This window comes from Panthera leo, chromosome A2 (genome assembly GCF_018350215.1).
Source record: "Panthera leo isolate Ple1 chromosome A2, P.leo_Ple1_pat1.1, whole genome shotgun sequence".
Taxonomy (NCBI): domain Eukaryota; kingdom Metazoa; phylum Chordata; class Mammalia; order Carnivora; family Felidae; genus Panthera; species Panthera leo.
The window spans coordinates 110,266,216-110,280,425 of NC_056680.1; the positions used below are offsets into that span (position 1 = coordinate 110,266,216).

The 14,210-nt window shown below is 35.7% G+C and overlaps 1 protein-coding gene across 2 annotated transcripts in view; it reads left to right on the forward strand.

Annotated features, from left to right (window-relative positions):
- HDAC9 (histone deacetylase 9) overlaps positions 1-14,210 on the forward strand; it is a 957,815-nt gene that overhangs the window by 698,643 nt on the left and 244,962 nt on the right. For both annotated transcript variants that reach the window (XM_042919682.1, XM_042919691.1), the window contains exon 18: positions 3,877-3,926. In XM_042919682.1, the coding sequence (XP_042775616.1) occupies positions 3,877-3,926 (50 nt within the window). The remainder of the gene's footprint in view (positions 1-3,876; positions 3,927-14,210) is intronic.

Genomic DNA, 14,210 nt, shown 5'->3' on the forward strand with positions numbered 1-14,210 from the left:
GTAGAATTGAAGTTATATAATTAATATAAAGGCAAGTCACTCCAAACATATAATCTGTATTTTTTTTTCTGAATTCTTTTGAAGGAATCAATATTTGCACATGCAGATCTTTGACATAAAGTACTTCTTTTGCTATGGATACTATATAATAAATGTCCTTATTTTAACATGATTTAATAATCACACCTATTTTACCACAAAGTTGAAGCAAACTGAACTTTCATGGTTTTATGAGATCAAAATACTCATGTATTTAAAGATAAAAAGCTGTGTCCATTTTGATAATTGTTTAACTTAGTTAAGAGAAAACCAGTAGAAAACTTTCCTAATTGTGAAAATTCTAAATATGGTCTAAAAATTAAATATGGTCTAAAGGATAAATCAACTTTCCTAATTGTTAAAATTCTAAATATGGTCTAAAAATTAAATATGGTCTAAAGGATAAATCAACCAAGGCATATGACTAGGTACTTTGGATTTAATTGGGATAAACTTACACATAGGCGTTTGAGAGGTGTTTCAAACAATCGTTATTCCACATTTTATCAAGCTGACGAACAGCCACTTTTTAAAAATTCTTTTATGTTTTTATTTATTTGAAAGAGACAGTATGAGTGGGGGAAAGGCAGAGAGCGAGGGAGACACAGAATCTGAAGCAGGCTCCAGGCTCTGAGCTGTTAGCAGAGAGCCCAACATGGGGCTTAAACTCACGAACCTTGAGATCATGATGTGAGTTGAAGTCAGACACTTAACCAACTGAGCCACCCAGGCGCCCCCATTATTCCGCATTTTAAGAGAAAGGAGGAAATAAACTTCAGCAGTTCCAAACTGGTTTACTTATGAAACATGGCAGTACCACTGTTTTTGTAATGAAATTTTACACTTGAGCAAAACTGATTTTCTCAAAATAGTCGACATATATATCATTTAAAAATTTAATGATTTACAAGTAAATGCCAAACTATAATTTAGAACCTGGACAAAGGAGTTTCCTATGATGTATGCCATGAAAACACCAAGTATCAATAGCTTAGTTTTTACAGGTTTGTTTTCTTTTTTTCTTTTCCTTTTTCTTTTTTTGTCATTGTCCATCAGTGAAATTTTACTGGAATGCACCCATCCCCATGCTTTTTTTTTAAGTTTATTTTAATTCCAGTTCATTAACATATAATGTTACATTTGGTTCAGGTGTATGATACATTGATTCAATAGTTCATTACAGTACCTGATGTTCATCACAGCTTAATCCTCATCTATTTAACCCTTTCCCCTACCCTCCTCCCCTCTGGTAACCATCAGTTTGTTCTCTATAAACAAAAAGTCTGTTTCTTGGTTTGTCTTTCTCTCTCTCTCTTTTTCCCTTTGCTTGTTTGTTTTGTTTCTTAAATTCCACATATGAGTGAAATCATATGGTATTTGTCTTTCTTTGACTGACTTATTTCACTTAGAGACTACAGTCTCTAGTCCATCCTTTTCATTGTGAATGGCAAAATTTGTTTCTTTTTATGACTGAATAATATTCCATTCTCTGTATATACCATATCTTCTTTATCCATTCACTAATCAATGGACACTTGGGCTGCTTCCATATCTTGGTAGTTTTTATGGTTTTAATGTAAATAAATTGGCCACATATTATTAGTTTTTAGTATTTAATGTGAGATAATATTCATACAATTGATGATTTTAGAGTTAGTTTTAGATACACATGAGGAATTCCATAGACACCTCTCAGGGATCAGTGAAGCAATTTCAATATTTTGTGCCAGCTACATGAGTAAAGAAAGATAAACAGGGATGTTGCATTGTTAGATCTAATGTCAAGCACTAAAATCAACTTTGATGACACTTTGAAGTACCTTAGTTTTTCTTGTGAATCCAGAAACTTAACTTGTTTTCCTTAATTCAAATTCTAAGTGAATAATCTCTTTTTTTAAAAAAGTTTAACCTTTCATCCTTTTTTGTGTGTGTATGAAATTTAAATTTTTGTGGCTTTTTACTTCTATCTTCAAGACCAGACTGAAGCTGCCATGTACAAATATATAGAAGTTTATAACCCTCAAGATACCTTCCCTCTCTTTATCCTTTTGTTTCACTGTATATATCCTTCTTTCTCCCCCAGCCCCCCCTTCCCGCCCCCCACCCCACAGATTGGCAGGTGGGAGCTGTCTGTCAATGTGCATGCATATTTAATTGAAATTCATTCACTTGTATGATTTTCTGATTTAAAGTAATACTACTTTTTTGATAGTTATGTTCTGGACTTAGGATGAAGGATTTAAATAAAAGTTCATTATAACCAGACGTATCAGTCTTTGTATCTTGAAAGACATCTATAGCTTATAAAATGATTAGATTTGAAAATGGGCACCATTTGTCTATTTAAGTACTCTAGACTGTGTAAGGTGACACTTTAAAAACATTTTCTCCAATCATTTTTAGTGTAAGGTTTTCCTTTGCATTAATATTCCTGTCGTTCTTAGTACCAGTTTTCATTAGCTTGTGGCTAGCCAGATCTGAGTCCATGAATAAGGCAATATAATATTATTAAAAAATAAACCCAGTCAGTTCAGTGAATTAAAAATTTTTTACACATTACTAAATTTAAATTATTGATTATTTGGTTGTTTTGTATTATTATGAACATTACTAAATAAAAATTCTCTTTAAGCAGCTTATCATTTATTCTCTTGGAGTTTAATAATTTTTAAAAATTACTTTAAATTTTCTTTAGTACATTTAGTACATTGTAATATTACCCCTTTTTACTGACTGTGGAATGAAAAGTTCAGACATTAAAATATACAATATTATATATTTTAATTTCACATGTGATCAGTACATCTTTGACCTGAGTCACTTTAGAGCCATTGGACTATGATACAGAAATGACCATTGCCTTTTCCTTTAATTACTTTGCAAGGAGGTTTAGGGAGTAAATATTTTTGTTTTCTCTATTAATGTACTAGATAATGTAGAAAATAAAAAATCAGGTGAACAAAATGATTAAAAATTCCATGAAGTACCAATTCCAAGAGACAATCACAGGTAAGATTTTGGTATATATTTTAAAGAAGATATATATGTGTTTATATTGTATAGATTTCCCCAAAAGGTTATCCTTTTTACTTTTAAACAAATTTTTAATATTTATTTATTTTTGAGAGAGAGAGAGAGAGAGAGACTGACAGAGCATGAGCAGGAGCAGGGAGAGAGAGAGAGGGAGATACAGAATCCAAAGGAGGCTCCAGGCTCTGAGCTGTATGCATGGAGTCTGATGCAGGGCTCGAACTCACAAACTGTGAGCTGTAGTCGGATGCTTACCAACTGAGCCACCCAGATGCCCCAAGGTTATCCTTTTTATAGTGTTTTTATTTTTAAAAATTTGTATTTTGAAGAGGCTTATACTTAAGACAAGTGTACTTTGTGTTAGTTATATCTGAAGTAAAAATTAATAAGTCTGTGTATTTGAATAGATGTTTTAATATTTAAACTTTTTAAGAAAAGGACAGTGTATTTCAGAAACTTTGGCTTAAGACATCACTTTAGAGGGATACACTCAGAAGTGTGTTATTTTAAGTAAACTATAAATAAAAAACATATTAAGATATATTAATTGATGTGTAGGCTAGCCAAAACAATCTGGAGACTCAAATTTCATAGGTGTGTGTCTTCACATAGGGCAGTAGACTCTACATGTAATAATAATTATATTCATTTGCTTTGAGTTCTTGCATATCTAAAATTTGATTACTTTTCTTCTGAATCAAGTGATAAATACTATGTGACATATCATGTGTTATTAAACACCAAAATTTTTAAAATTATAATTGTATTCCCAATTTTTATATTTTTTCATGTCTTCTTAATATGTAGGTGACGCCTCTCAAAAGTTCTTTTCTTCATTACCTTGTGGTGGACTTGGGGTAAGTATGAGTTTGTTTGCTGCTTTTAAATAACATAAACTACCAAAAAAAATCCTTTGATTTATCATTGTGGTTATGGGTAAAGCCATTTCTCAGTAAAAGTTATCATAAACTTCAGGACTGGCTACAGAATTTATAGGGCTCAATTCCAAATGAAAATGCATATCCCTGTGTGCAAAACTAAGAATTTCAAGATGGTGACAACAGTGAATTAATCCAAGTGTGGGGCCTTTTAAATCTACAGTTCTGTGTGACTGCACAGATAGCATATCCACAAAGCCAACTTTGCTAGACTTATGTAGCTGGAAAAAAGGTAACACAAAAGGATTCAACTGTTTTGCAGCAGAATTCAATTTTCAAGAGACTCATACTGAGTACGCAAATGCCTAATATTCCTGGTGAAAATGGCATAGACTTCACAAAGTGCTTTGCATTGTGGCACACTTTATTTGTGAACCCTGGGGCCATTTTTGTCTTCAATAATTAACAAAGCCTTTTTTGACCCAGCATATTTATACCACATTTCAAGGACAAATTTGTTTAAATATACGAAGAAAATGCGCTACGTTTTGGTGGATGGTTAGAACATATCCTTTAACCTGCAATCTATTTACAGTTAACCCTTACCAGTAACAAGTTGTCATCTTGTAGAACTAAGTACTAAGTCATATTAGGACTTAGAAATATTTCTAGATCAGGTTTCAAGGACTGAGGAATTTAAGTCAATTAAGTTTCTTGGACATTGAAGGGAAAGAACTGTGTGTGTCATATTTTAGGCAATATTTTACGATCACTAAATTTTATACAGGGAAATTGTACATATTTTCAGCTAATTCTTTCATTTTAGTGACTCTAGATTTAACAAGGATAATCTTCCTGTTTCTTCACCTATGATTCTACCCTCTTCAGAAATATAAATGGCAGCTACAAGAACCAAAATCTGCTTGGAATTTATAGTTTGCTAACATTATACCAGGTTTATACCAGTTTTGTAAAATAGTTATTAATACCATTTTGCAGATGAGAAACTGAAGGCTCAGAGAAATGACCTTATTTTCCTGAAGTCACACAGTAACGGGTAAAAGTCTAAAAGTATGAGGTTGATGTGCGTGTCCATGTGCAGGAGTTCTAAAAGAGCTTATTTGTTCTTTCCATGCCGTTTGTCTTCAGTAGGCTAGTCCCTGGAGCCTAGCATTGCAGCACTGTGGCTGATGTAATGTTCCTTTTGTGGCAGCTCACCAGTGAGCTTCACTTTTTGACCTTGAGCTCATTATAATCACTATCCTACATTAAACCCTCCTTACTTTTAGCAAACCCACTGTGAAGCCAGGAACTTGCAAAATTATTCTAGAAAACAGAGGATAAACTGACTTTTAAATTAGGTTTCATTGACAACGGATGGCATTGGCTTTGTCATTATTTTTTAACATCCCAAGTGCCCATTTTAAGAGAATGGCTGAGTACCTGAAAATGAGGCAAAGAATGAAACAAAGCTAATGGCTACTTAGAAGATTCAATGATAGGGAGGAAATCAAAGCTGTTAAAAGAGTGATGGTCATCAAACTCCCACTCCTTTACATTTAATACATGATGCAGCGCTGAAATGAGGACAGCTCCTTAGGATCCACCTTCCAAGTCTGACTTGGGTTGTGCCTATACTATATTATCCCTTGAACACAAAGCACCTCTATTCAAACTGCTTAAACTCATACCAAGGTAGATTCTTATTCTTTAGCTCGAACTGTTCTAGTAAACTCTTAGAAGTGCCCAAGGAATGAAGGGTCACTGCTGCTTTTGTCCCTGTGTGTCCAACATAAAGCAAAGTGAGTGTCATAAAATAAGTCCTTCATAATGTTTCCAAACACTGTCTTAATCCTTGGTGACAGCAGTGGTGGTAGGTAAATGTAGCTTTGGCAGACAGAGGGGAGGAGGAAGACTGGATTAGTTTGACTTCATCAGTATTGAAGAGGGCTGGAGAGAGGCACTTCTCTTTATTAGATTGGCCTATTGGTCTTCTGAAGGTTCACACTGGTGAGTGTGAACGTGTGTGTTATGCATGCATGTGCATGCACAAGCTTATCCATGTTGAAACTGTAAAGAACTAGTTTGGGACGCCTGGTTGGCTCAGTTGGTTGAGTGTCCGCCTTCTGCTGAGGTCATGATTTCACAGTCTGTGGGTTTGGGCCCCGCGTCAGGCTCTGTGCTGGCAGCTCAAAGCCTGGAGCCTGCTTCAGGTTCTGTGTCTCCCTCATTCTCTGCCCCTCCCCTTCTCACACTCTGTCTCTCTCCTCTCAAAAATGAGTAAACATTAAAAAAAAAATAAAAACTAGTTTGATTTGGCTTTTTTTTCTTCAAGAAACCAAATTGTGTTCTGAGGCATTCAGAAACCTCCTTAACCCCTCAGATTTTGGGTTTTGATACAAGTCCTAAGAGAAATTCTGAATCCTTTGTGTTTCTACCAGTCTAAATTTTTACCTTTGGGACAGTTCTAGACATACAGAGTATATACAAAGATACCCAGTATGAACCGAGAGTGGTCCAACTTCATAAGCTCTCTTCCCAGAGAACTTGGAAACCACTGAAATTGCCCTGTCTTAAGGCACTCTTCTAGTTCAGATCATCTAAGATGGACCCATTAGTTTGAATCCTAAAATACTTAATGCTCTCCAATTGTTAAAGGAAACTCTAGTTCCTGGAATATATACTTGCTACTAGATGGCTTTAATATATACCTGCTGAAGGCTAATGGATTGACTGGATTTTGAGGAGAATACCTGGGATGTTGTGAAATCAGAAAATCCCTACTTCTTATTAAATTTGCCCCTAAAATTGTATATAATACTTTTTTAAAGTTTTTAAAATTCCAGTATAGTTAGGATACAGTATTTTATTAGATTTAGGTGTACAATATAGTGATTCAGCAATTCAGTACATTACCCAGTGCTCATCATGATAAGTGTACTCTGCATATGAAAATTTGACAGTGTTGGCTAAGTTGCTCAAAGGGCAAATGGTACTTAAGTTTCTTTCAGGTATGTTTTCCAGAATTACACTTTGAGCAACAATCTCAAGGGTTTCTAATTTCTTTGTGTTTGGTTCTCATTTTGTTAGTTACTAGGGCATGACTCATTTCTCATTAATATGTGATTGCACTGCAGAAAATGCATCAGTTGCAGAGAGCATTTTACCAAATCGCAGGACTTGGTCATTGTATAATGGCATAAATAATTAAGGGACTCTGAAAATAAAACCAAGTGCAGGACCACTTTAGTTCTCACTCCTAAGGGTATATCACTAAAAATAGTGATCATTTTTCTAGCCATCTGACCTGCTGCTGTGTGAAGAAATCTTGAAATCATTTCTCAGCTTTATTTTTCCCTCTTCACTTGATAGGCCACAAAAAAACCACAAAAGCAAGGACGAGCAGGCTTTTATGATAATGTCGTCATCAGCTCCCAACTTCAAACACTTCTGCGGCTTTTGAGTTGTCATTTATAACTTGGAACTGAATCGACCCATAATTCCCATGATACACTTAGAGAAATTGATAACAGACTCTGCACTTCTTTTATGGCTCGGAGGAGGCAACTCCAATCACATCACTATTGGCAGGCAATATTATTTTTTGACATGGTTGTAAAAGTATAAAGGGGCTTATGGCATTTGTTTAGATGAGGAATGGGCTCTCAAGCTGTGCTGGGGTTTACAGGACCAGATTAGCGAGAAGCAAAGGGAATATGATGTTTGCAAACAGGATATGATTTTATATATAAGTTTGGGTTTCATGCTCTGTTCCCTGGGGAAAGCCCTGCAGACAGCAGAGAATTCCACTTTTATCCTACAACAGACAGGCTCCTGGTGCCAAAAGGCAGAAAAATAAACGTGGTCAATGGGCAGTGTCAGACCCTTGATTGGAGGAGGAGGAGCTGTGGAAGAGGCAGAACAATTTCCTAGGAGGAATGAGGAATTGCTGAGCATGGGCAGAATCTGGTCCCGCCTAACTGGTCAAAGATGTGCCAAAAATGAGGCTCTGTGAGGTTTTATCAAGGCACCTTCTCCGGCAGCAACTCAGTCAATCTGTGAACACAAAGCTGGATTTTTATTACAAACTTTTACTCTGCCCGTATTCTATTTGATAACTCCTAAATCTGACACACTGTGGAGGTTAGAGATGTCATTTGTGTGATTTGGAGAGGGGGAGATGGGGAGAAGGATTAGGTGGTTGTGGGGAGGTAATTTAAGGCTCATTTCCATTGCCCTGAGGTTTTCAGCATACATTTCATTTATGTTCTAACTATACTTGCTCTATAGGAGGCAGGTTTGGATGCAATGTCTCAAATTCTCTTTCATTCTGTCATATTTATAATCTAAGCTCTTCCCCCTGATATATAATATTTACGTATACATAAGTATTATATATGTACATACGTTCAAAAGTATCAAATTGTCAATTTGATACTACATTTGTATCTTTATATCATTTTACCCATTTATTACATTACATTGGTTCTTCCCCAATAACAGTAAAAAAAAAATCTAGTGCAAGTCTTTTAAAGGATCTCTCTGACTTTCTTTATTGTGTTATAATATCAGGAAATTATTTATTTTCTGACCAAATCTATAGACAGATCGTTAAATTCAACGTAACAGAAATACTAGACTAATATATTTTTATCCTGCTCTTCAGAGTGGTCTTTTTAGAAACACAATCAGTATTTTAGAAGACATAACAAATGCTATCATATGAAGAGTAAAGGGTAGGAAAAATCACTTTGTGCCAGTAATTAGATAAGGTGCAGGAATGTAGTTACTGATGAGACAAGGCCACTTTTCTCATTTGCTCATAGCCTATTCATTGGGCTGATTTGGACAAATGTTGTGCTGTAGAAACACAATGGAGGGGGCTTCCAGAACAGAAAAGAAAGAAGAGTGATGTTGAAACTATTTAAGTAGTCATAAGGTAAATAAATTTTCAAGAACAATTAGGAATGAATATATTTGTATGAGTATGTGCATGTGTATGGGGGGTGGTTATGAGTATGAGGTAGGGCTACACGTCCAGACATTAATTGTTTAGGTCATAATAACACACCATATTATTAAAAATTGCATCAAGCTATTGCTGATTAGGAGGGAATTTTTTTTCCCTTAAGCAACAACAACACCTAATGTTCATGCCAAAATTTATATGTTCCTTATCATAAGTGCACACATTATGTGCTGTTCCCATCCAGTTGTCCTAAGCGGGCACTTACATCTGCAGAGTTGGGGGTGGCATCTGTTTCTCACATGTGGTAATCAAGATTATGTTGATTTCCCTTGTATTAATGTTCAGCTCAAATGTAGCTTGCAATCAGTGCTTCATTTCCTCCGCTGCCGCTATCAGAGAGGCATCACAGCCCTCTTCCCTCCAGCATAATAAGAGGACCCACTAAGATTTGGGATTTCTCTTTTTCCCATCTCCCCTTTCCCATTTGGATTTTCGTTAGTTTTAAACTGGATGCAAATGATACTAGCAGGAATACCACTGGCACCTGGAAAAAGTAACACTGATAAGCTGCCCTAATGAAATTGTTTCAGAATTTTGGTTCATGTTATGGATTCCACAAAAAGATCATGTTGCTCTAGGTGTGGGGCAAAATATTATGCAAGCTAGGAGATGCCTTCTAAATAACAAAGGATGTTTCCAGTATTGCATAGAGTATGCTAATTGTATATACTCAATAATAGTTACAGGGAAGTAGACGGCATTCCCTACAGAGATAAACATCTATATGTTACTCTGTGTTTACTACAAAATGTAAAATGGCATATAATCTTTAAGTATCTGGTGTTCATGGCAGGAAAGAGGACAATTAGAAATGAAAACCTTAAGTTCCTCCTCAGTTCACTTCCCTGTAGCATCTCATTTGTGATTAAATTCTTTCTATTGCTTTGACTTTATGGCTAAGCACAACAGGATGCATTTTCAAGTTCCGATTTCATTTTCCTTTTTAAAGTACACATGTATATAACAAAGCTATTAAAATTCTTCTGTTGTCAACATGAGATAGCTTAAAAATGCCATCATCAAAGCCTTACACATGTGTTTTTTACGTTCTTGGGACCACAACTATAAAAACTGTATGAGCAACACTGTCAACCAAAGTACTGTCAATAGCAGAGAAGAAGAAAACATACCAATTTCTGCAATTTCTTGTTCTATAATCTTTCTCTTGTCTGTAATAATTTTCTCTAAAGAAATTGAAACTTAGATTATGCTATTCCTAAAGGTAAATGGGTTTGGTGAACATTAAGCTTCTAATTCAAGAAATTTATGGTTCTGTGAAACAAAAGCTCTGAGAAATTAAAACATACTTGAATAAATTCAAATATACAATCATAAATTGGTTACCACTTCTATTGTCAAGAAAACATAAGGCCTGAGGTCAGATGAACACTTAGAGTTGACAAACGAAATAGTACTTAGAAAAAAAGGAATCTTTGGTCAGCTTCTATGTTGTGCAGCTTAAAATAGACCTAAATCCTGGCCCATCTCACCTTTTCATTTTGATGTGAAAAAACTTCATTAATATTTTTATTTGTCACATCTCTACCCTGGATTCTGATCCCGATAATTAATCTCTATAACAAACTAATGTCCAATGCAGAATATTGATACAGCCTATTGGATTTTTCTTTGTTAAGTATTTTGACAGAAAGTTTAGTAAAGCATAATTTCTAAATTTTCATATAATATATTTCAAATTCCAAAACTTAAATAAATTAGTTTGCTGAATGCATGAGCCATAGCAATCAGTTCATGGCAGAGTCCCCAGGACTTAACCATTCCACACTCCTGGGTAGAACCCATAGCTCCTGACTCATAGGCAAGCAACATCATTATTACTGTATAACGTCTTCTCTTAAGATATAGAATAATAAGTAAAATTAAGAACTTGAAAGAGTAAGCAGTATCTTATAAACAAAGCATACATTGAATCATTTTTTAATGAAGACTGTTAAAACACTAATACATTTGAGAATGATATACACCCAAAATCATTTGGTTAATTTATTTTGTTACTATATTCTAACTAATATGATTTATATAGCCTCTAATTAATGTTTACTATGGGCACATGTAGATATCCTTTAAAATGATCCTGTACCATTTTGAAGTGTGGCCATTCAAAGAAATAAAAACAAGGCCTAAAAGTAGTGAAATTCTTAGCTACTAAATAGATGACTTTTTAATTAACCTATTGCCCCTCTTTCAGACATGTCAACATCTATTCATTTTTCCATTAAAAAAATAGGTTTTGAGAGCCTCCTATGTGCTAAGTATGGAGCAACTCTAGCCTCATATTCTTATTTAAAAATTTTTATTTTCTTATCAGTTCTCAATCATATCCCTTATTAGGCTTATCGTTTGTACACTGTGTTAAGCTTCCTCTATTGCTGTTCATCAACTTTATGGGAAAGACCTGAGAGTCCATGATGATATGGACTGAAGGCAAAATATCTGGTCTCTTAATGGAACAAAATCCAAAGTCATTTTTCTAATGAAAGATTTATGCAAGACAGCTTTCCTGTCTCAGGTTTCTTAGAGGCATCAAATCTTCATTTTGAGAGCTAGCAAGTGAATGCACTCTCTAGCATCAGCTCACTATTCCATTAAAAGCAAGTAAAGAAGAAAGAAGTCAAACACACAAAACGAATTGGCCTTTAGATGTAATATACTCACAGCTTCGGGCAGAATTTATTCACTCACTTATTCACTTGTTTACACAATAAATGTATACTGAGGGCTTACTATATGCTAAGAAACTATAAGTACAGCAATGAGTAAAACAGAAAAAAATTCTATCCTGGTGGGGGGAGACAGATAAGCAAATATGCATTAGTTCAGATATGTGTGTGTAATGAATATTCTGCAGAAAAGAAAGCAAGGAAGGAAGACAGTATGGAATCTGGTGGGGCTTGGGGACAGAACTGGTGGTTAATGGAAAGTGTTACCTTTTGGAGATCAGCATTTCTGGGTGACATGACCTGGGAGTCCTCGCTTCTTGTGGTGACTAAATTAAGGAGGGATAACAGGGAGCATGAGGGTAGGCTTGTCAAGACTGCTCAGAGTTTCTGGGTCCCCATCTTCACTCCTACCTATGAAGATGTGACCATCTTGGGATAGGGTTCTGTCCTGAACACACAGAGTTCAGGGCCTACTTTTTTGACTCCTGGATTTAAGTGTGGTGGTGGAGGTGGGGGCAAGTTCAATTACAGGCAACCCTGTAGTTCCTGAAATCTCTCTTAAGATCTGACCTTGGAGGATCTTGAAGGTAGGGGCACAAATATCCAGTCTGTGGCTGTGAGACATCTGGGTGGCTCCAGATCTTAGCAGCATTATGTGCTTAGGGGTTCCCAGTCCCTGGGAACATTATTTGGACATAGTTTCCCATATTGTGCAGCTGCAAATTAGATACAATAGTCTAACACCTGCCATTTTCAAGTATATTGAAAATGCCCTGACATTTGTATTATATTTCCCAGTGGTTTTTCATGTGCATTTTAGCTGCTTCTTTAATGGACACTATTGTATTGTGTCCTCAGTTGTCTCCAGCTGGTCCCTGCTGATGTATATCTGAGCTGTGAGAGTCAAGATAACTGATTTATTGATCCCATTAGGTTAGTGAATGAAGCAAAGGATGATGACTTCTCTATTTGTTCATTGCCAATTGTGTGCTATGTGTATACAGCACAAGGAGCACAAACTTTGGAGTCCAAATTCCAGGGCTATATTTACTATTAAATTTCTGTTGCTGATACTGTTAATATCTTCAGTATTAAATGGGATGAATCAACAAAAAAAATCAGCTAAGTTGTTTACAGCTGTACTCTAACCATCTAAGTAAAATTATAACCCTTAACTTTAAACCTAATAGTGTACAGAAGGTTGACTTGATGAGGTGATTATCTATTAGGTGAGATGCCCTGACCTCTCCAGCAGGGCCATAGAGAACCCTTTAAAACATACCTATTTATTGGTTCTTGTAGAACTGGACTGATTCACTGTCTTTATATGGAGTTTCCAGTGTTAACCTACCTCATGTCTTAATCTTCACAGCATTCCCAGAAGTCTTGTTACTAAAGGTGTAACTTGGGCTTTATACTCTACAGAAAAGGAAACTGAGGTTCAGAGAAGGGAGTAACTTGTTCAAGTCACACAATTAGTAGGTGGCGAAGTAGAGATCTCCTGATTCCCAAGCTCTTGACCACAGTACTGTGCACACAGAACTTACCATAATTTCGACCTCGTATGATTATCAACACTCATTTCCCAAATGAGAATAATCCTAGCCATAATAAAGCACAATTATTTCTTTTGCTGAAAGCCTTTTCTTTTTTATTGTACTTCCTGTAAGGTATTATCCGTGCTCTCAGGCATCATTAATTTGGGGTGAAAATTATGCACCTATACACAGCATTGTAATTTGAACTAAAATACTGAAAAACCTCTGCCACTGGACCAAACCACTATGGGATGAGTAAGATAGAATCTCATTTTACACACCTATGGAGTTAGAGTTAATTTTATTAAGCTGTCTTGGAAGAAACAGGGCTCTAACATGCACTGTCCAGTACTTACAAGGATTAGAATATTATGAAATATACTTTCCATAGCGTGTTCACCAGAGTAAATGAAGTAGTAGGAAAATACTGAGATGGTCTTACTTGGCTGTATCTCTAATTCAGTCTTGGTGGGACTGACCAGCCGATTACTATGAGTAGCAATAAGGACTCTGAGATTCTTTGATTGACCACATAACCCAAAGTAATTCATATATTATTGGGAAATCCTTGAGTCCACCAGTACCTTAAATAAGAATCCTTAGAATCGTAAGATGCAGCACAGCCACAACAGATACGTTCCTATACTTATTCTCATCAGTGGCACATAAATAGCAAAGGGATATTTTTGTGAAGATGAAGAGTGACTAGAAATTGTACATGTAAGGTCAAGGCTGTCAGAAAGCAGTTGATCATACTGGGAGGGGGGTTATGGTAGAGCATTAATGTACATGGCATGCCCCTTGTCTCTTCCAGCTGCTTCATTAATAGTTCACGCCTTCTTTCCATATGGAATATCGGTCACAGTATTCATTCATCATATCCATGGTTTTACTTGGAATCTGAAGGTCCTCCCTATAGCTTCTCTATTTCTTTTTCATCTCACCATGACTAAAAAAGCTAAGGTGTGGGCATTATAACCTACAAGTGATCCCAAGGGAGTGGGCTGTCATTCAT